The sequence below is a fragment of the Macrobrachium nipponense genome, chromosome 10 (genome assembly GCF_015104395.2).
Source record: "Macrobrachium nipponense isolate FS-2020 chromosome 10, ASM1510439v2, whole genome shotgun sequence".
Lineage (NCBI taxonomy): Eukaryota > Metazoa > Arthropoda > Malacostraca > Decapoda > Palaemonidae > Macrobrachium > Macrobrachium nipponense.
In genome coordinates this window covers 103,598,731-103,623,260 of record NC_087204.1, presented here as the reverse complement: position 1 = coordinate 103,623,260, position 24,530 = coordinate 103,598,731, and the positions used below count along the sequence as shown (strand labels likewise).

Genomic DNA, 24,530 nt, shown 5'->3' with positions numbered 1-24,530 from the left:
ATACCTGCAATTATAACCTGTCCACCTTCCATTTCTGTCATTCTAACCTGTCCACCTTCCATATTTTTAGTTATAACCTGCCCACCTTCCATATCTGTAATTTTAATATGTCCACCTTCCATTTCATTAATTATAACCTTTCTACTTTTCATTTCTGTAATTATAACCTGTCTACCTTCCATAGCTGTAAATATAACCTGTCCACCTTCCATATCTGTAATTATAACCTGTCCACCTTCCATATCTGTAATTATAATCTGTCTACCTTCCATATCTGTAATTATAACCTGTCCACCTTCCATATCTGTAATTATAACCTTTCCAACTTCCAATACTGTAATTCTAACCTGTTCACCTTCCATATCTGTAATTATAACCTGTGTGCCTTCTATATCTTTAATTATAACCTTTCTACTTCCCAATGTGTAATTCTAACCTGTCTACCTTCCATAGCTGTAATTATAATCTCTCTACCTTCCATATCTGTAATTCTAACCTGTCTACCTTCCATATCTGTAATTCTAACCTGTCTACCTTTCATATCTGTAAATATAGCCTGTCCTCCTTCTATATCTATAATTTAACATGTCTACCTTCCATATCTGTAATTATAATTTGTCCACCTTCCATTTCTGTAATTCTAACATGTCCACATTCCCTATCTGTAATTATAACTTGTCCACCTTCCATTTCTGTAATTCTAACCTTTCCACCTTCCTATTCTGTAATTTTAATCTCCACATTCCATATCTGTAATTATAACCTGTCCATCTTTCAATTCTATAATTATAAGCTGTCCACCTTATCTATCTGAAACTATTTATTGTCCACCTTCCAATTCTGTAATTTTAACCCATTAAACCCCAACTTTTGTATTTTATGAAATTCTTGATTTTTTTGCAAAATATTGTATATTTAAGGGTTAAGAATACATATGAAGTAGACAGAAAAAATCTATTTCTAATGGTAAGCATACAATAAGATGTCCTTAAATGAGGACGCTGGGATAAAGGGGTATAATAAAATCACGTTTTCAAGCTTTCCTCAATTGAGGACACTGGGACAATGGGTGTTAGGTTTATATTTCCTAAACACAGTATCTTCTTTGTAAGTAAAGACAAACAAATACATATTATCAATCTAGTTGAATGTTTTGAATTCTCATCTAATATTCTAGCTGAAAAAATGTAATTTTATAAGCCAAATTTACTTTTTTTTTATTGTAATATCTTATGAACTTATTTTCTTTTATGATAAGAGCTGAGACATCCAATACAAAGAGTCACATTACATTTAGGGCAAGAGGTCCTTAGATTTGCTGTATATGTTTTGTTCAAACACCATTGTTGACTGTTGGGTTTTTCAATAATATGGTCTTTACCAAGGTCTTTACCATCATACCGAACATCAGTAAAACTTGTATGTGAGTGTAAGGTACCACAAGGAATTTCTACTAAGCCCTCCATGCAAGCCAATTTCAAGTGAGCTACAGAAATTGGCCTTTTGAAATCTAATAAACTCAGCTGTATGTTAACATGTCCTTGGTGTACCAATGCCTCGAATAGAAACAGAATATTTCCCTACCAACCAATCATGGTATCCTACAATACCCATGCATTTGTTGTAGTTGAAAATTGCATTTGGTTGAGAAGCGCTTCCTTTAGACTTTGATTTTTCCAACGTTCACCTTTGTTATCTAGCTATTTTACCATCAGTACTACATCTTCACTGGTGTCAAACCTGTAGTCGTATGAGCCTCTTGTTTCTTTTTTTCATCCCATGATCTGATTTCAATGTACAGTTCTTCAAACGAATTTCACAATGCTTGAAACCTAGTACTTCATAGGTGGACTAATAATTCATATTCAGTAAAATAATTATAAAAAAAGACACTATGAGATCATTCATATTCAGTAAAATAATTACCAAAAAAGACAGTATGAGATCATTCATATTCAGTAAAATAATTATCAAAAAAGACAGTATGAGATTCTGGATCAGCCTCAGTATCAAGCATTTTCAAAACAACTTTTGAACCCAGTGCTAAAGCATCATTCTGTTCTTGTTGGGGAGTCTTACCTCGGTAAAGATCACAATTATAACAGTAACCCAAGGTCCCACAAAGCGCCGAAAGTTTATATCCAAACCTTATAGGTTTCACCTGGATAAATTGTTTCAGTTAGTTATGCCCATGATTTCATCAACACTAATGCATTCCTAAAATGCTGCATTTTGAGTCAATGTTTTCTAAAGCTTCGAAATCAAGCTTCTTACTTTGAATCCTTTATCCCATTTATTATTTGATGCATCGGCATGATCACAGAAATGCGCAATCTTCAAAATTAGAAATTTATATATATATATATATATATATATATATATATATATATATATGTAATTAAAAACACACACACATACACACACACACACACACACACACACACACATATATATATATATATATATATATATATATATATATATATATATATATATATATATATATATATATATAGAGAGAGAGAGAGAGAGAGAGAGAGAGAGTGTATTAGTTACTTCTCCACAACTTTTTCAAGAAATATTTTAGATAATGACAAAATATACTTACCATGAATGAATATTCTCTTATTGAGTGTGATCACAACAAAGATATGAAAAAACCTGAGACAAAAATCAGGGTATATCAGTAAGTTCAGGTCCCGCATACTTTGACAGGTTTGAACATGATTTATACCACTTCATCCCAGCGTCCTCATTTGAGGACGCAATTTTCAAAGTCAATTATGAAAAACTTAATTTGCTTTATAATACACAATTTTTACTGAGAATGGTTGGGTAATTCATTAATTTACTATACTATACCTTCCATATCTGTAATTCTAACCTGTCTACCTTCCATTTCTGTAATTCTAACCTGTCCACCTTCCATATCTGTAATTCTAACCTGTCCACCTTCCCTATCTGTAATTCAACCTGTCCACCTTCCATATCTGTAATTCTAACCTGTCCACCTTCCATATCTGTAATTATAACCTGTCGACCTCCCATTTCTGTAATTCTAACCTGTCCACTTTCCATATCTTTAATTCTAACCTGACCACTTTCCCTATCTGTAATTATAACTCTTCCACATTCCATTTCTGTAATTTTAACCTGTCCACCTTCCATATCTGTAATTCTAACCTGTCCACCTTCCCTATCTGTAATTATAACTTTTCCACCTTCCATACCTGTAATTATAACCTGTCTACCTTCCATATCTGTAATTATAACCTTTCCACCTTCCATTTCTGTAATTCTAACCTGTCCACCTTCCATATCTGTAATTCTAACCTGTCCACCTTCCATTTCTGTAATTATAACCTGTCCACCTTCCATATCTGTCATTCTAACCTGTTAACCTTCCATATCTGTAATTATAACCTGTCCACCTTCCATATTCTAACCTGTCCACCTTCCATTTCTGTAATTATAATCGCTCCACCTTCCTATTCTGTAATTCTAACCTGTCCACCTTCCATTTCATTAATTCTAGCCTATCGACCTTCCTTTTCTGTAATTTTAACCTGTCCACCTTCCATTTCTGTAATTGTAACCTGTCCCCCTTCCATATAGGTAATTCAACTGTCCACCTTACATTTCTGTAATTCTAACCTGTCCACCTTCCATAACTGCAATTATAACCTGTCCACCTTCCATTTCTGTAATTCCAACTTGTCCACCTTCCATATCTGTAATTCTAACCTGTCCACCTTCCATTTCTGTAATTCTAACCTGTCCACCTTCCATATCTGTAATTCTAACCTGTCCACCTCCCATTTCTGTCATTATAACCTGTCCACCTTCCCTATCTGTAATTATAACTCTTCCACCTTCCATTTCTGTAATTCTAACCTGTCCACCTTCCATTTCTGTAATTCTAAGCGGTCCACCTTCCTTATCTGTAATTCTAACCTATCCACTTCCCATTTTTTAATTCTAACATGTCCACTTTCCATTTATGTAATTCTAATGTCCACCTTCCTTATGTGTAATTATAACTTGTCCACCTTCCATTTCTGTAATTCTAACCTGTCCACCTTCCATTTCTGTAATTCTAACCTGTCCACCTTCCATTTCTGTAATTATAACTATTCTACCTTCCATTTCTGTAATTCTAACCTGTCCACCTTCCGTTTCTGTAATACTAACCTTTCCACCTTCCCTATCTGTAATTCTAACCTTTCCAACGGCCATTTATGTAATTCTAACCTGTCCACCTTCCATTTCTGTAATTCTATCCTCTCCACCTTCCCTATCTGTACTTATAACCTGTCCGCCTTCCATTTCTGTAATTATAACCTGTCCACCTTCCCTATCTGTTATTATAACTTGTCCACCTTCCATTTCTGTAATTCTAACCTGTCCACCTTCCCTATCTGTAATTATCACTTGTCCTCCTTCTATTTCTTCAATTCTAACCTTTTCACCTTCCATTTCTGTAATTCTCACATGTCCACCTTCCATTTCTGTAATTCTAATCTCCACATTCCATATCTGTAATTATAACCTGTCTGCCTTCCATTTCTATAATTATAAGATGTCCACCATATCTATCTGTAACTATAATTTGTCCACCTTCCATTTCTGTAATTTTAACCTGGCAACCTTCCATTTCTGTAATTATAACCTGTACACCTTCCATATCTGTAATTCTAACCTGTCCACCTTCCCTACCTTCCCTATCTGTAATTCTACTCTGTCCACTTTCCATTTCTGTAATTCTAACCTGTCCACCTTCCATTTCTGTAATTCTAATCTGTAAAACTTCCCTCTCTGTAATTCTAACCAGTCCACTTTCCGTTTCTGTAATTATAGCCTGTCCACCTTCCATTTCTGTAATTTTAACCTGTCCACCTTCCCGATCTGTAATTCTAACCAGTCCACTTTCCATTTCTGTAATTTTAATGTGTCCACATTCCATTTCTGTAATTCTAACCTGTCCACCTTCCATTTCCGTAATTCTAACCTGTCCACCTTCAATTTCTGTTATTCTAACCTGTCCTCCTTCCAGATACCACCTTCCATTTCTGGAATTATAACCTGTCCACCTTCCCTATCTGTAATTATTAACCTGTCCACCTTCCATTTCTGTCATTCTAACCTGTCCACCTTCCATTTCTGTAATTCTGACATGTCCACCTTCCATTTCTGTAATTCTAACCTGTCCACCTTCCATTTCTTTAATTCTAACCTGTCCACCTTCCATTTCTGTAATTATAACCTGCCCACCTTCCATTTCTATAATTCTAACCGGTCCACCTTCCATTTTTATAATTCTAACCTGTCCACCTTCCATTTCTGTAATTCTAACCTGTCCACCTTCCATATCTATAATTATAACCTGTCTACCTTCCATTTCTGTAATTCTAATGTGTCCACCTTCCATATCTGTAATTATAACCTGACCACTTTCTCTATCTGTAATTATAACTTTTCCACCTTCCATATCTGTAATTCTAACCTTTCCTCCTTCCCTATCTGTAATTATAACCTGTACACCTTCCATTTCTTTGATTCTAACCTGTCCAACTTCCAGATACCACCTTCCATTTCTGTAATTCTAACCTGTCCACCTTCTCTATCTGTAATTATAACTTGTCCACATTCCATTTCTGTATTTCTAACTTGTCCACCTTCCATATCTTTAATTCTAACCTGTCCACCTTCCATTTCTGTAATTCTAACCTGCCCACCTTCCATATCTGTAATTCTAACCTGTCCACCTTCCATATCTGTAATTCTAACCTGTCCACCTTCCATTTCTGTAATTCTAACTTTTCCACCTTCAATTTCTGTAATTCTAACCTGTCCACCTTCCCTATCTGTAATTATAATTTGTCCTCCTTCCATATTTGTAGTTATAACCTGCCCACCTTCCATATCTGTAATTATAACCTGTCCTCCTTCCATATTTGTAGTTATAACCTGCCCACCTTCCATATCTGTAATTATAACCTGTCCACCTTCCATTTCATTAATTATAACCTGTCTACTCTCCATTTCTGTAATTATAACCTGTCTACCTTCCATAGCTCTAACTATAACCTGTCCACCTTCCATATCTGTAATTATAACCTGTCCACCTTCCATATCTGTAATTATAATCTGTCTACCTTCCATATCTGTAATTATAACCTGTCCTCCTTCCATATTTGTAGTTATAACCTGCCCACCTTCCATATCTGTAATTATAACCTGTCCACCTTCCATATCTGTAATTATAATCTGTCCACCTTCCATATCTATAATTCTAACCTGTTCACCTTCCATATCTGAAATTATAACCTTTCTGCCTTCAATATCTTTAATTATAACCTTTCTACTTCCCTAAGTGTAATTCTAACCTGTCTACCTTCCATAGCTGTGGTTATAATCTGTCTACTTTTCATATCTGTAAATATAGCCTGTCCACCTTCCATATTTGTAATTTTAACATGTCTACCTTCCATAACTGTAATTATAACTTATCCACCTTCCATTTCTTTAATTCTAATCTGTCCACCTTCCATATCTGCAATTATATCCTGTCCACCTTCCATTTCTTTAATTATAACTTGTCCACCTTCCATATCTGTAATTATAACCTGTCCACCTTACATATCTGTAATTATAACCTGTCCACCTTCCATATCTGTAATTATAACCTGTCTACCTTCCATATCTAATTATAACCTGTTCACCTTCCATATCTATAATTATAACCTGTGGACTTTCCATTTCTGTAATTCTAACCTTTCCACTTTCCACATCTGTAATTCTAACCTGTCCACCTTCCATACCTGTAATTATAACCTGTCCAACTTCCATTTCCTTAATTATAACTTGTCCACCTTCCATATCTGTAATTATAACCTTTCTACCTTCCATATCATTAATTATAACCTGTCCACCTTACATATCTGTAATTATAACCTTTCTACCTTCCATTATAATATAACCTGTGTGTCCAACCTTATCCATATCTATAATTTATTAACCTGTGACCTTCCATTTCTATCTTTAAATTATAACCTGTAATTCTACCTTCCTACTCCACCTTCCTATAATTAATTATAACCTGTGGACCTTCCATTTCTGTAATTCTATCCTCTCCACCTTCCCTATCTGTACTTATAACCTGTCTGCCTACTATATCTGTAATTATAACCTTTCCACTTTCCCTATGTGTAATTCTAACCTGTCTACCTTCCATAGCTGTAATTATAATCTGTCTACATTCCATATCTATAATTCTAAACTTCCCTATATGAATTTATAACCTGTCTACCTTTCATTTCTGTAATTATAACCTGTCCACCTTCCATTTCTTTAATTTTAACCTGTCCACCTTCCATTTCTGTAATTATAACTTGTCCACCTTCTATACCTGTAATTATAACCTGTCCACCTTCCATATCTGTAATTATAGCCTGTCCACCTACAATATCTGTAATTATAACTTGTCCATCTTCCATTTCTGTAATTCTAACCAGTCCACCTTCCATTTCTGTAATTATAACCTGTCCACCTACAATATCTGTAATTATAACCTGTCCACCTTCCATTTCTGTAATTCTAACCTGTCTGCCTTCCATATCTGTAATTCTAACCTGTCCACCTTCCATTTCTGTAATTCTAACCTGTCCACCTTCCATTTCTGTAATTCTAACCAGTCCACCTTCCATTTCTGTAATTCTAACCTGTCCACCTACAATATCTGTAATTATAACCTGTCCACCTTCCATTTCTGTAATTCTATCCTGTCCACCTTCCATTTCTGTAATTCTATCCTGTCCACCTTCCATTTCTGTAATTCTAACCTGTCCACCTACAATATCTGTAATTATAACCTGTCCACCTTCCATTTCTGTAATTCTAACCTGTCTGCCTTCCATATCTGTAATTCTAACCTGTCCACCTTCCATTTCTGTAATTCTAACCTGTCCACCTACAATATCTGTAATTATAACCTGTCCACCTTCCATATCTGTAATTCTAACCTGTCCACCTTCCATTTCTGTAATTCTAACCTGTCCACCTTCCATATCTGTAATTCTAATCTGTCCACCTTCCATTTCTGTAATTCTAACTGGTTCACCTACCTTATCTGTAATTATAACTTGTCCACCTTCCATTTCTGTAATTCTAACCTGTCAACCTTCCATTTCTGTAATTTTAACCTGTCCACCTTCCTTATGTGTAATTATAACTTGTCCACCTTCCATTTCTGTAATTCTAACCTGTCCACCTACCTTATCTGTAATTATAACTTGTCCACCTTCCATTTCTGTAATTCTAACCTGTCAACCTTCCATTTTTGTAATTTTAACCTGTCCACCTTCCTTATGTGTAATTATAACTTGTCCACCTTCCATTTCTGTAATTCTAACCTGTCAACCTTCCATTTCTGTAATTCTAACCTGACCACCTTCCTTATCTGTAATTTTAACCTGTCCACTTTCCCTATCTGTAATTATCACTTTTCCAATTTCCATTTCTTTAATTAGATCTTATCCACCTTCCATTTTTGTAATTCTAACCTGTCCACCTTCCTTATCTGTAATTTTAACCTGTCCACCTTCCATTTCTGTAATTATAACTTGTCCACCTTCCCTATCTGTAATTCTAACCTGTCCACTTTCCATATCTGTAATTCTAACCTGTCCAACTTCCTATCTGTAATGATAACTTGTCCACCTTCCACTTCTGTAATTCTAACCTGTCCACTTACCACATCTGTCATTCTAATCTGTCCACCTTCCATTTCTGTAATTATAACTTTTCCACCTTCCATTTCTGTAATTCTAACCTGTCCACCTTCCATATCTGTAATTATAACCTCTCCACCTTACATTTCTGTAATTATAACCTGTCCCATTTCCATATATGTAATTCTAACCTGTCCACCTTTCGTATCTGTAATTATAACTTGTCCACCTTCCATATCTGTAATTCTAACCTATCCATCTTCCATTTCTGTAATTCTAACCTGACCACCTTTCCTATCTGTAATTATAACTTGTTCACCTTCCATTTTTGTAATTATAACCAGTACATCTTCTATATCTGTAATTATAACCTGTCCACCTTCTATATCTGTAATTATAACCTGTCCACCTTCCATTTCTGTAATTATAACCTGTCTACCTTCCCTGTCTGTAATTATAACTTATATACCTTCCATTTCTGTAATTCTAACCTGTCCACATTCCCTATCTGTAATTCTAACCTGTCCACCTTCCTTATCTGTAATTATAACTTGTCCACCTTCCATTTCTGTAATTCTAACTTGATCACCTTCCTTATCTGTAATTATAACCTGTACACCTTCCATATCTGTAATTATAACCTGTACACCTTCCATTTCTTTAATTATAACCTGTCCACCTTCCATATCTGTAATTCTAACCTGTCCACCTTCCTTATCTGTAATTATAACTTGTCCACCTTCCATTTCTGTAATTCTAAATTGATCACCTTCCTTATCTGTAATTATAACCTGTACACCTTCCATTTCTTTAATTCTAATCTGTCCACCTTCCATATCTGTAATTCTAACCTGTACACCTTCCATTTCTGTAATTATAAACTGTCCACCTTCCATACCTGTTATTCTAATCTGTCCACCTTCCATATGTGTAATTATAACCTGTCCACCTTCCATTTCTTTAATTATAACCTGTCTACCTTCCATATCTGTAATTATAACCTGTCTGCCTTCTATATCTGTAATTATAACCTTTCTACCTTCCCTATGTGTAATTCTAACCTGTCTACCTTCCACAGCTGTAATTATAATCTGTCTACCTTCCATATCTGTAATTATAGCCTGTCCACCTTCCATATCTGTAATTATAACCTGTCCACCATCCATATATGTAATTATAACCTGTCCACCTTCCATTTCTGTAATTATAACCTGTTCACCTCCCTTAGCTGTAATTATAATCTGTCTACCTTCCATACCTGTAATTATTACCTGTCCACCTTCCATATCTGTAATTATAACCTGTCCACGTTCCATATTTGTAACTTTAACCTGTCTACCTTCCATATCTGTAATTATAACCTGTCCACCTTCCATATCTGTAATTATAACCTGTTCACCTTTCATTTCTGTAATTATAGCCTGTCTCCTTTCCATATCTGTAATTATAATCTTTCTGCCTTCTATATCTGTAATTATAATCTTTCTGCCTTCTATATCTGTAATTATAATCTGTCTACCTTCCCTATATGTATTTATAACCTGTCCACCTTCCATTTCTGTAATTATAACATGTCTATCTTCCCTATATGTATTTATAACCTGTCTACCCTCCATATCTTTAATTATAACCTATCTACCTTCCATATTTGTAATTCTAACCTGTCCACCTTCCATTTTTTTCAATTCTAACCTGTCCACCCTCCATTTCTGTAATTCTAACTTGTTCACCTTCCATATCTGTAATTATAACCTGTCTACCTTTCATATCTGTAATTATAACATGTCTACCTTCCATATCTGTAATTATGACTTGTCCACCTTCCCTATTTGTAATTATAACTTGTCCACCTTCCATATTTGTAATGCTAACCTGTCCACCTTCCTTTTCTTTAATTCTAACTTGTCCACCTTCAATAGCTGTAATTATAACCTGTCCACCTTCTATTGCTGTAATTTTAACTTGTCCACCTTCCATATTTGTAATTATAAACTGTCCACCTTCTTTATCTGTAATTATAACTTGTCCACCTTCCATTTCTGCAATTATAACCTGTCCACCTTCCTTATCTGTAATTATAACCTTCTACCTTCCTCATCTGTATTTATAACTTTTTTACCTTCCCTATTGTACATATAACCTGTCTAACTTCCCTATCTGTACTTATAACCTGTCCACTCTCCCTTTTTGAAATTATAACTCGTCCACCTTCCATATCTGTAATTATAACATCTCTACCTTCATTGACATAGACATGATGGAGAGAAAACCTTAATAAATGAGACAAAAACAATACCACAAGTCTGACCTGAGAATTCTTTGCTGTGTAGTTATAATGAAGGCAGAGAAATGAACTTCTTTTTTCAATTACTGATTATTCCACTTGATACCGAACGCACGCACTAAATCCGATACCCTATCTATCATCTATCTATCTTTCTGTCTATTAGCTTATTTATCAATCTGTCTTATCTGGATTTTTGTGTTGCTGAACCACAAATCCAGATAGATAGATAGCTTGATAAATAGAAGAACTATTACAGCGACCCCAAATAGGGACAAGCTTTTAGAGAAAGAAGAAAAAGAAGAAAAGATCAGCTATCTATCTATCTATCTCTCACTCATGACGTAATGCTATGGCAAGGAAGGATCTTCTTTTCACAATTACTAGATATTTCCGTCGATATAGAGCACCCCCCCCCCCCCACCAACATGCTTACGTCTATCTATCTGTCTATCTATCTATATATCATCTATCTATCTATTATCTATCTATCTATCAATCTCTATCCTTTCACTTACCTCAGTGATTAGAGTAAATAAGTAAGGTTTCCCTCCCCCTCTCTTCCTCCCCGTCGGCCGGAACCAGCCATTTCCGAAATCACTTTGCGTTTAGATACCGGTAGGTACCTCTCGAGAAATGAAAGAGACGCCGTTCCGTTTGTTTTTATTATGGCTTAACTGCGCCGGTAACTGATCGTAAAGTTCCGCTAACGAGATTTCGTTTATTTCGTTACATTCCGTTTCCTTTCGCCGCTTTTCAAACTTCGTTAGTATCATACCTTAAGAGTCCTAAGTATACAAGTATGATGCATTTTGTTCCATTAGTTTTATTATTTTTTATGTTAATGCATAATGTAGCTTTTTCGTCGTAAATCTTTTTCCAGTCTTTTTGCTTACTCGGGGAGTAAGCCTACAGATTGCTTTGGTGTTGTTGTTGGGGGTGGGGGCGGGTACGAAATGTCTATGGTAGAGCCTAAAATTGTCTGAAAAGGGTGTTTTGCGTTTGAATGAAATACACAGGAATTTTAGGATAAGACATTTGTGATTTATTTATTAGAATGAAAATGTAAAAAAATAAATTGTGCATATTAAACAGAAAAGAAAAATTATATCTAATAAATTATAGCGTTTTTATTTTAATTTTCGTTGGCGAAACAAGGCTCTATTTGACCGCAGATTTTAGTACGTTTTAATTTACGCTAAAACTTAGGAACATAATGTTTACAACTTGTGCGTGAGGGGAAGATCTTGCACGCGTCTCGAGTAAGCTGGAGGTCGGATCACACCTTAAATCTCGGCAAATCTCCAGGGATGAGAGTGCTAGCCTATACCCCTCGTCGACTGCTAGGTAGCTGGCTGGGACGAAGAAGCCAAGGATCCCTGAGAACAAGCTCCAAACTGCAACCACTGAGCCACGTGATGGTCACTGGGACATTTAGCAGTTACATGTCCATATCTAGCCCTAACCCGATAGATGCAAGAGAGAGAGAGAGAGAGAGAGCGAGCGCTATAGAACGCTCACGATGACCACTGCTTTTGGACGGTAGGAAGACGCCAGAAATATCAAGAAGAAGAGAGAGAGATAATGAACGAGATGACATGAGGAAGTAGAAGAATAAGAGAGGGAGAAAAGGAAAAAGCGAAGGGTGCGGAAAGAGAGAGAGAGAGAGAGAGAGCTCTAGGAATGTTCAGTCATTGGCACAACCAGTAGGTCGTGATTCTGAACTCCAGATAATCTATAATCTTTGATATTAGCCGATCTTGCACCATGCTACCGCTACCTAATTCGCTTTGTCTTGGTCCGATTGGACGTTTCTTCAAGTTCCCGTTATGCCTTTGTGCCTTTGTTGAACTGAGCAGTGAATTATAATCTGGTAGTTAGAAGAGGGAGAGATAATGATCACAGTCGGGAAGGTATAAGGCTAGGAAACGCAGACACACACATATCTATATGTGACAGTTTTCTTTGAAATATATCCATCAACATTTATTTACTTATTAATTTTGAAATATATCCATCCATATTGATTGATTTATTTATTTGTTATTTCTCTTTAGATAAGCGATCTCTTCTTTCTTTATTTCTCGTTACCTTCTGTCACCTCTTTCTCATGAACATTAAAATATTCTTTGGAAGCTTGAATTTGAAGTCAGTGGCCCCTGTGGTGGTGAGCTTGTTCCACATGAATGGGGCTCTTCATCTCCTGAATGAAAATGATGATTATAATCATAGAGTCGCACTCCATGATGAGATGAATAATAATAATAATAATAATAATAATAATAATAATAATAATAATAATAATAATAATTTTGTTATTTTAGTTCTCCTGACGATACTTGAGTTCTGTAAAGCATATTATTATTATTATTATTATTATTATTATTATTATTATTATTATTATTATTATTATTATTATTACCGGAGGTTTCATCACTGAATCGAAATAGACTTCAAGCAAAAATCATCAATGATGAATAGTGCTGAAGTTAGTGTTAAACATTCGCCTGTAGAATTCTGAGACCGAACATTGTTATTCGGGATAATACATGGCATTATTATTTTTTTCTCTCTCTCTATCACAGTCCTTTAATTCGACTGGGTGGTATTTATAGTGTTGGGGGGGTTCCGGGTTGCATCCTGCCTCCTTAGGAGTCCATCACTTTTCTTACTATGTGCGCCGTTTCTAGGATCACACTCTTCTGCATGAGTCCTGGAGCTACTTCAGCCTCTAGTTTTTCTAGATTCCTTTTCAGGGATCTTGGGATCGTGCCTAGTGCTCCTATGATTATGGGTACGATTTCCACTGGCATATCCCATATCCTTCTTATTTCTATTTTCAGATCTTGATACTTATCCATTTTTTCCCTCTCTTTCTCTTCAACTCTGGTGTCCCATGGTATTGCGACATCAAAGAGTGATACTTTCTTCTTGACTTTGTCAATCAACGTCACGTCTGGTCTATTTGCACGTATCACCCTATCTATTCTGATACCATAGTCCCAGAGGATCTTTGCTTGATCGTTTTCTATTGTATTCAGAAGATGAACCCTATTCTTATGGAACAGGTACCATTGACTTAAAATTCAAGCTTCCAAAGAATATTATGGCGTTCATTAGGAAGTAAGAGGATGCAAAGGGAAATGCAGGAAGAAAAACAAATTAATTTATAAGTGAAAACGTACTGAAATACAAGGAGAATAATAGTGTTGGTATTTATTACACTCAAAATGCCTCTTCTGTTATTGAAACGTCAGATGAAGCCGAGATATGATCATCACAGAAGTCCGAAAAGGTGAAAAAAAAAAACTCCCAAAAATATAAAATTTTTCGAGACACTTCTTCCACAGCCTAACATTTCTTTGTGCCTCGCGCCCCTCGTCACTTTTCTTATACGCCCCTGGGGGAGGGGGAGGGGGGATGAGGAGGAGGAGGGAGGGGGAGGGGGGAGGAGGAGGAGGAGGAAAAAAAAATTGGGCGAGGAGGAGCTATCAGAAAAAGGCGTAGGGAGACCTCCGTTCTTGTCTACCCCTTCTCTCTCTCTCCCTCTCACTCTCTACCCGCCCCCGCCCCTGCCCTCTTTCCAAAAAAAAAAAAAAAAAACCAAAAAAAAAAAAAAAAAAGTGACCCGGATGTAGCGGGCAATAACATGGAACACGCAAGATGAGAAGAAAGTTTCGCGGGGAGATGGCGCTTGCTCGGTCGAATTTGGATCCGTGGACGTCAACGTCGTCAGAAGGTCGTTCTCTTTTTGTTTTATATATTTTTTGGGGAAGGGGAGGGAGAGAGGGAGGGAGGGGGTCCTGGAGGAAAAGGAGGAGGAGGAGGAGGAGGAGGAACTGGTGGTGTTCTCTGCCTCTGCTTGGCTCCTGCTGCTGATGATGGTGATGATGGTGTGGCCTTTGCCAATATCCAAAACACTTTCTCCGGCCCACTAGTGGCTTGGCCTGGCCTGGCAAGGAGGTAGCGGTAGCCTGGCTTGATACTTTCTGTGGCAGGGTTCTTCTTCTGCGTTTTCGAAAAGAGAGCCAGAGAGAGATAGGGAAACAGAGAGAGAGAGAGAGAGAGAGACAAAATTTTTTTTACATAGGGACAAGTCTCTCACTAGCAGAAAAGCAGAAGTATTAGCTTGACGTGTATGAAATATTTACAAAAACCAGTTTCAGTACTGAGGAACCAACTAAGAATGATATGTCAGTAGTGTAAATGAATGTATAGAAGCCAGATATTAATCTATCTTTATCACTCAGACGATCTATATAAAGGGTCGTGTAGACCCAAAGATCTTGGCATTCACGTCATTCCATTTTCCTCCGTGGCATCACCTTTATTTATACAAAGCATCACGTTTTTTATATACTTCGTGATCAAGTTAGTCATATATATATATATATATATATATATATATATATATATATATAATATATATATTCTGTCTTCAAGAGAGATAAGCCTTCAGACCAATTCCATATAAAAGATCCATTGTACCTCTTTTGACCTAAGGTCATTCCGTTGTTAGTTTATTTTCAGAAGTCAGACATATATATATATATATATATATATATACCTATATATATATATATATGATATAGCATATATCATAGCATATATATATATATAATATATATTATATATATAGCATATATAGGTATATATATATATTATATATATATATATATATATATATATATTTAGAATATCTAGACATATTTTCTATCTAGGACTTCTATTAACGATTTTCCTTTTTTCTTGTTTTCGTTTTAAAAATCAGAACTGATTTCTGCTGAGAGAGAGAGAGAGAGAGAGAGAGAGAGAGAGAGAGAGAGAGAGAGAGAACGACCCGTGAAGCAAGTCACTGGGTCACAAACTGACCTCTGGAATTTAACCTTTCTGGTTTATGGGTCATTTCTGTGTGCATGCACCTAGCAATGTCCATTTCCTTTTTTTTATTAAAGATTTTTTCCCCCATTTTTTCACATTGTCTTTCTCTTTTCCATTGTCTTTCTTTCATTCTCTTTTGTATTGCCTTTCTATCGTTTCTCTTCTTCTCTTTTTATTTCCATTTACTCTATATTTTCTTCTTCTGTCTTTCATCTCCCATTGTTTTTATGAAAGTACCATAATCTACTTACATTCCACTTTCTAGTAGTTGATGATTATAGTAATTTAATTATGATATATATATGATATATATATATATATATATATATATATATATATTGTATTATACAAGCATTTCAATAATATCTCTGTATCATCCATTGCTAAATTTCATTTCACATTCCTCACTCATTTTGCTTCCCTCTCTTTTTATTTTCTCTTCTGTCTTTCATCTCCCATATTTTTCAATGAAAGTTCTAAAATCTACACACATTCCCCTCCAGTATTTGTTATTAGTTGTGATATAAACTTTTTTTTTATGTTTATCAGATCATTTCATTGATATCAGAGACTCTGTTCCCCTTTCAGTATTTGTTATTAGTTGTGATATATAAACGTTTTATATATTTATCAATCAAGAGTATTTCATTGATATCATAGTCTCTGTATCATCCATTTTTATACCCTAATTTTTTATACTTTTCAGTCCAAAGGTTGGACAGATGTATAGATTAGGGCATTAAGAGGTTTGATCTCTCTGTGTTGTTTCCTTTTTGATGTTGTTTTAGGGGCCTTTGAAACGTTTATAAAGCAAAAGATAGATAAATAGATAGATTTATGGGAATTTAATTGTTGTTGGCACCGTTGGTGTTGTTGCTCATGCCGGTCAGTTACGTTGGCCTTATGCCAGCATGCAGTCTTACACATGCGAGTCATTTCGCCATTGCAATTGTATTTTGTATTTGTGTTGTCAAGCAGTTACATTTGGCTTTGAAGGAGAACATCATTGGAATGTATAGATATACACATACTTATGTGTGGTTATATTATATATATATTTTCTATATATATATATATTATATATATATATGTATAATATAACTATATATATAATATATATATATATATATATATATATTATGTATATATATATTATATATATATCTTATATGATTTACGCTGTATTCGTTTATATATATATAGTATATAATATATATATATATATATATGTGTACATTTAACACGTTGTATAACTTTGTGAGTTCAGGTATATATATATATAGATATATATATATATAAATATATATATATATTACTATATATCTTTTATATATAACTATCTATATATATATATCTTATATATATATATATATATATATAGTCAGTTATGTACATGGAATTATGTTTATGGAATTATGCAAAATGTATAACTCTCCCACCCAACACACTCACACAAGCACACACACACACACACACACACACACACACACACACACACCAACCCACTCTGTATTCAAAACTGAGCATTTGCTGTCAAGTTGTGTACCATGAGAGGACTACAATAATGTCAGAGCTGTAACAGTTTAGACGCTGCCTTTCTCCTATTTTTTTCTCCTTTTTTTTTCTTGATCTTTTTTTTCAGTGTGAATGTTCCTCGTATCATCATCTATTAGTCTTTATATTTCCATTTTATCTTCTCCCACTGTTTCCGCCCCCCCTCCCCTAGTTCCCTGTTTTATCATATCCACTCAGTCCTATTATACTTCTCCTTCTCTTGTCTTTCACTTATCCCATTATCGTCGCCTTCATTCACCCGTATCCCTCAGTGACCTGTAATTAATCAGTCACTCGTATGAATTCGCCTCCTCTATCGCGACCCCCGTCTCTTCACGCCTTTCCTCACACCCTTTCCCTATCTTCAGCCTTTTTCCCCTCAGTCATCCTCCTTTCTCTCCTGTCACTTTCCTTCTTACTCTGGCCTCTTTATTTTATATCTCATCATCATCGTTCCATCGTATTTCCCGTCTCCAAATTCTGTTTACTTTTTTCATTTCTTCTTACTCCAATTCACTGTGGTTTTCTTCTTCGTATTCCCCTTTATGCTTTCCCCACCCACTTCTACTTATTCCTTCTCGTTTTTCCTCTCTTTCCTTTCCTGTTCCTTTTTTCGTTAATTTGTACCTTAATGAAATTCTTTCATGCGGAATGTGTGGGTTCCTCTTCTGCCCCAAAGGGACCAGAAGATCCAATTTCACCTGGACTGCCTTCCAGGACCTCTCCAGGCTGGGAGGGTTTGGATGCTTTGTTAAATTGATTATTATTTTAATTTCCAGTTTTACTCTTAGGCAACCACTTGGTATTATTCTAGTTTCCAGTTTTACTCTTAGGGAACCAGTTGATATTTTAATTTCCAGTTTTGTTCTTGGGGAACCATTTGGTATAATTTTACTTTCCAGTCTTCCTCTTATAGTTTCCAGTTTTACTCTTGGGGAACCTGCTGGTATAATTTTAATTTCCAGTCTTCCTCTTATAGTTTCCAGTTTTACTCTTGGGGAACCAGTTGGTTTAATTTTAATTTCCAGTCTTCCTCTTGTAGTTTCCAGTTTTACTCTTGGGGAACCAGTTGGTTTAATTTTAATTTCCAGTCTTCCTCTTGTAGTTTCCAGTTTTACTCTTGGGGAACCAGTTGGTTTAATTTTAATTTCCAGTCTTCCTCTTGTAGTTTCCAGTTTTACTCTTGGTGGGAAACCAGTTGGTTTAATTTAATTTCCAGTCTTCTTCTTGTAGTTTCCAGTTTTACTCTTTGGGAACCAGTTGGTTTAATTTTAATTTCCAGTCTTCCTCTTGTAGTTTCCAGTTTTACTCTTTGGGAACCAGTTGGTTTAATTTTAATTTCCAGTCTTCCTCTTGTAGTTTCCAGTTTTACTCTTAGGGAACCAGTTCAGTCTTCCTCTTGTAGTTTCCGGTTTTATTATTAGGGAACCATTTGGAATTATTTCAATTTCCAGTTTTACTCTTAGGGAACCTGCTGGTATAATTTTAATTTCCAGTCTTCCTCTTGTAGTTTCCAGTTTTACTCTTGGGGAACCATTTGGTATTATTTTAATTTCCAGTTTTATTCTTGTGGAATCACTTGGTATTATTTCAATTTCCAGTCTTACTCTTAGGGAACTAGTTGTTATATATATATATATATATAATATATATATATATATATATATACATGTGTGTGTGTGTGTGGTGTGTGTGTATATATATATATATATATATATATATATATATATATATATATATATATATATATATACTATAAAAATAGCCGTGTTTCTTTCAATATGGGAAAATAATGCTTCTTTTGTTCATTTTTCATTGAAGGACTCGAAGACCGGTTTTCATATTTTATTTCTCTCTCTCTTATGTTTCACACATACTCATGCCTGTCGGTGTAAATTGCGAAATGCATTGCCATTGCATGACTGGATTCCATGGCTTTGTGATTTTATTTTATTTTTTATTTTTTGGCAGCGACTGCCTTTATTTTCCCCCACATACAAAACTATGAATTGATTGATTTGCCGAAACACGAATATGGTGTTTTGATATGCAACAAATTCCCTGTTGACTAGAACTGATTGTGTGGGTTTGGTATGTATATATGCAGTATATGTGTATCAATATATATACATGAATATGTAGGTATATTTATTCGTTTTTATATGCATGCATACATTCACGTGCATATACAATATATATATATATATATATATATATATAGAGAGAGAGAGAGAATGAGAGAGAAGGAGAGAGAGAAGGAAGAGAGGAGAGAGAGAGAGAGAGAGAGAGACTTAGTCACCTTAACATTGTTATACTTATTTTCCACGGTATACATTTTTATGAAGCCTTAGGAGATTACTTACTATATTCCACCTTGATCTAAGTAGAGTATTTAAATCTGCCAGTAACTAGCTACAATAATACACTAAGTGTACAGCAAATATTAAAATAATAATGTTTTTTTGCCTGGACGATTCTTTTTCAATTCTCCAGTTCGTATGTTATTCAAAACGAATTACGAGTCTAATTGCATATCATAGTTTCGTAAAAGTCATTTGTAATTAGGCGGTTGTTCACTGTAGTAATTACAGATTCTTTTCTGTAAGTTGCATTTTTCGGTTTCGAAATTATATTATCAGTTATTTTGTTGAATTTTTTTTATCATAAATTTTTTCTAGGTTCCCTATTTTGTCGGTTTCAAAATTATATTGTAAAGGAAAGTTCAGTTTTGTTAATTTTTTTTTCATAGATTTTTTTTCTCAGTTTCCTATTTTTTCGGTTTCAAAATCATACTACAAAGATACGTTCAGTTTTGTTGGATTATTTTTCATAGATTTTTTTTTCTCAGATCCCTATTTTGTCTGTTTCCAAATCATATTACAAAGATACGTCCAGTTTTTAAAATGATTTTATCATAGATTTTTTCTCTTAAGTTCCCGATTTTGTCCGTTTCAAAATCATATAAGACACTTTCAGAATCAAAAAGATATCATAGACTATATGTTTCCTATTTTTTTCGGTTTCAAAATCATATTACAAAGATACATTCAGTTTATAAAAATTTATAAAAAAAAAAAAAATTTTTTTTTTGTTTTCTGTAAATACGCTATTTTTTTAAATAAATATTATAAAGCCACGTTCAGTTTTTATTTTTAGATCAAAGATATTTTTTCTAAATTCCCTGTTTATTTAATTTTTTGAAATTTATTTCCAAATCATATTTAAAAAGACACGTCAGTCTTTATTTTCTTTTAGTAAATCTTTGCTTTAAATAAAGGCCTAAGAATTCTCTTACTTTCTCAAACTCCGAAAACCCGATTGAAATACGCCTTGAATATCTTTGCGTTAATTCTCTCTCTCTCTCCTCCTCTCTCTCTCTCTTCTCATTCTCTCTGTTTCGGTCTCGTCTCTCTCTCTCTCTCTCTCTCTCCACCTACCAAAAAATCCCCTCGGGGAGCTGATCTCATTTGCATGACTGATTTCGACGAACGCAGCTCTCCAGAAATCTCGGCTGGATTTTGTACGTAATGTCTTTTCAAAATGGAAAGTGAATCAGCCGGAGGTCAGAAAGGGCTTCTGCATTAAATAATATAAAAAAAAGAGGAGTGTTTAGACATGTAGAGCGAAGGAGGAGGAGGAGGAGGATTCTCTCTCTCTCTCTCTCTCTCTCTCCTCTTCTCTCTCTCTTCTCTCTCTATATATATATATATATTATATATATGTGTGTGTACGTATGTATGTATTGTGTGTATACCTGTGCTTGTGAGTCTGCTTGCGCACATGTACGCATTTTTCTCGTGGCAGTTATAAGCATGAGCGTTGATTATCACCACAACAATGAATATTTCAAACGTATATATATTACTCCATTAAGAAGCAAAAGACTTGCATTTAGTCTTGGCAAGCGTTCTACGAAAGTCCCCTCCCTCGCCGCCCCCCCCCCCCCCCCCCCCTCTCTTCCGTGTGTCATTGCTTGGAAAGTTTGAAAAAGTGTTCCTGGTTTCTTTTTTTATTATTTATTTTTTTAAGCAAGTTTTTATTCTATCCGCTATAAAAAAAAAAAAAGTCTAGGGAAAATGCAAGTTAGAAAACCTTCTCAACTTTCCTCTCCGACTACTCTCATCTTCCTTTCGTTTTTTTTCGTTGTTTCAGGTGCTTCCATTGACCACTTTCCCGTTGGGGTTTGATTTCGTGGTTGTCCGGATCTGACAGGAATTACTCGGTCATTCTGGAATTTCTTTCTCCGTCTTGAACAAAGTTGTACTGCGAAGATTCTGAGTCAGTTTAATTGGGTTTTGAAGGCATACACCGGGGTGCACCTCTCTCTCCCACTCTGTTCCAGGATTCCAGAAACCCACCTTGCAGTCTGTTTTATTCACCGATGTCTGTGAAAGTTCTCTCTCCGTCTTGACAAAGTTGTACTGCTATAATTCTAAGTTCACCTTTTCTTTCGCTCTGTTCCGGGTTTCCAGAAACTTGCAGTCTGTTTTTATTCACCGATGTCTGTGAGTTCTCTCCGTCTTGACAAAGTTGTACTGCTATAATTCTAATTCACCTCTTTCTCCCGCTCTGTTCCAGGGTTCCAGAAACTCACCTTGCAGTCTGTCATATTCAGCGATGTCTCTGAAAGGGCGACATTGATGTTTCTGAGTAACTGGCCGATATAATTAATACCAACTGCACTGATTACAACCCCTGCTTGACCCGGACCCGAGATCCTATGCTGATAATACCTGTATACCAGAATCCTGCTTTAATAAAAGATCACCTTCAGCATTTTTCATGATTTTTAGAAATTCCCACTATGAATGTTGGCCAGTTACTCAGAAACATCGCTGAGCCAGAGAAGAGGATGATAAGCAAAATATATATATAAAAAAACAATATATAAAATGAACTCGCTTAATTCTGCCATTCTCTTTTAACAGTAATTGCCTGAAAGAGGGTCTATTGGCAAAATATTATTATCATTATATTAATATACCAACTACATGCGGATAAGAAAAAGATAATAAGAAGAATTGAGAGGATTCTATATAAATTAAATGCCGTTGAAACAGCTCAGCTTTAACATTATTATTATTATTATTATTATTATTATTATTATTATTATTATTATTATTATTATTATTATTATTATTAATTATTATTATTGTTGTTGTTGTTGTTATTATTATTATTATTATTATTTTATTATTATTATTCATTATTATATTATTATTATTATTATTATTATTATTATTATTATTCAGAAGATAAAGAACCCTATTCATATGGAAGCCCACAGGGTCACTGACTCGAAATTACCTCCATTCGTAAGCCAGCATAACCTTAGCAGACGCAAGTATAAGTATAGATTAGGTAGGTAGGTAGGTAGATCATGTCGCTGCTGAGAGGAAGTGGTAGAGTAGAGTAGAGTAGACGTCCAGAGGTGTCTCATTTTTTTTCTCTGCCATCTGAAAGCTGGTTTTGAAACTTGTTCCACATCATTTTCACCTGACGTAGGTAGGTAGGACGTTTTCACCTTGCTGCTGCTGGCGCTGCTACACGGTCAGGTATCAGAGAGAAGAAAGACTGAGGCATAGAAGGATGACGGGGAATGAGAGAGAGAGAGAGAGAGAGAGAGAGAGAGAGAGAGAGAGAGAGAGAGAGGCAAGAGACAGGTATTAGAGAAGATGGACAGAGGCATTGCAGGATGACAAGGGTTTTTGAGTGAGAGAGAGAGATAGAGAGGAAGAGAGGATTTAGAGAAGATGACAGAGGCATAGCAGGATGGAGGGTATGAGAGAGAGAGAGAGAGAGAGAGAGAGAGAGAGAGAGGCATTAGAGAAGATGGACAGAGGCATAGCAGGATGACGAGGGTGGGGAGAGAGAGAGAGAGAGAGAGAGAGAGAGAGAGAGAGACAGCTGTTAGGGAAGATGGACAGGCATAGCAGGAAGACCGGGGGTTTGGAGGGAGATAGAGAGAGAGATATAGAAACAGGTAAGAGACAGGTATTAGAAAAGATGGACAGAGGCATAGCAGGATGACGGGGAATGGGAGAGAGAGAAATGCATTAGAGAAGATGACAGAGGCATAGCAGGATGGAGAGAGAGAGAGAGAGAGAGAGAGAGAGAGAGAGAGAGAGAGAGAGGTAAGTGACAGGTAATACAGCATATAGTATATGGTACTTTTTACGGTAATTGTTCGGCCTCTACATTTTGTACGTTTAAATTCCGATGTTCGTCGACATAATCTACGAGGAAAAAAAAAGGTTATGCACAAGAATGACTGGCTGACCAAGTTAACCTAAATTTAGAGCAAGTTCAAGAGAATGTGGATAATAATTTCATTATGTTCTGTCTCCACAAAATTATGTCATATTCGTTTTTTTCATTTGTGCATGAATACTACTTGCCTATTTTTAACCTAAAATAAATTTCCCTCGGTGGCTTTCACTCAAAGACGTAGCAGTGTATGTTAAAAACACCTTTTTTCCGTTTGGTAAGATGTTTTTGGTACATTTATGCCCTTCCCTTTTTATTTCAAGGTCAACACTTTGTCAGATGCTGGCAAGCATTTCTGTAGTCTTTCGTTATTAATTCTTCTTTATTTACGAGTGATAAGCAAAATAAATCTTCATGACTCCGATCTCTTCAACTGGGAAGTCTAGGAATTCTTAATCATCATCATAATAATAATAATAGTAATGATTTGAAAGATCTCCCACATTCAAAAATCTTCAAGACTTCGATCTCTTCAACTGGGAAGTCTAAAAACTCTTAATAATAATAATAATAATAATAATAGTAATGATAATATAAGTAGTAATAATCATTATAATAGCAATGATTTGAAAGATCTCCCACATTATTTCAGTAAAGGCAGTAATAGCCTTCCTCTGCTTTATCAAGCAAGCCTTCATTACTTTGACAGATGTAATTATACGTTCGGATAACGTGGTGGGTGCCTTGGCTGTTGTTCAAATATGCGTTTTCTCTTCTCCTACCTGTTTGTTTGTTTCTTTGTATGTTTCACTGGATTTTGATGCTTTAGGAATTAATATTTATTCTGTTCTTCGGTGGTTGTTTGTGAGTGTTGA

General features: G+C 35.3%; 2 protein-coding genes across 2 annotated transcripts in view; one reads left to right on the top strand and one right to left on the bottom strand.

Moving 5' to 3' along the window:
• The window catches only part of LOC135224066 (involucrin-like), a 48,787-nt gene extending 42,535 nt beyond the window's left edge, over positions 1-6,252 (bottom strand). Inside the window, exons 1-2 of the mRNA XM_064262979.1 lie at positions 5,564-6,252; positions 2,609-2,661 (exon numbers count right to left, since the gene is read on the bottom strand). Of these exons, the coding sequence (XP_064119049.1) occupies positions 2,609-2,661; positions 5,564-6,252 (742 nt within the window). The remainder of the gene's footprint in view (positions 1-2,608; positions 2,662-5,563) is intronic.
• LOC135223851 (beta-1,4-glucuronyltransferase 1-like) overlaps positions 1-24,530 on the top strand; it is a 358,962-nt gene that overhangs the window by 65,993 nt on the left and 268,439 nt on the right. The window lies entirely within an intron of this gene.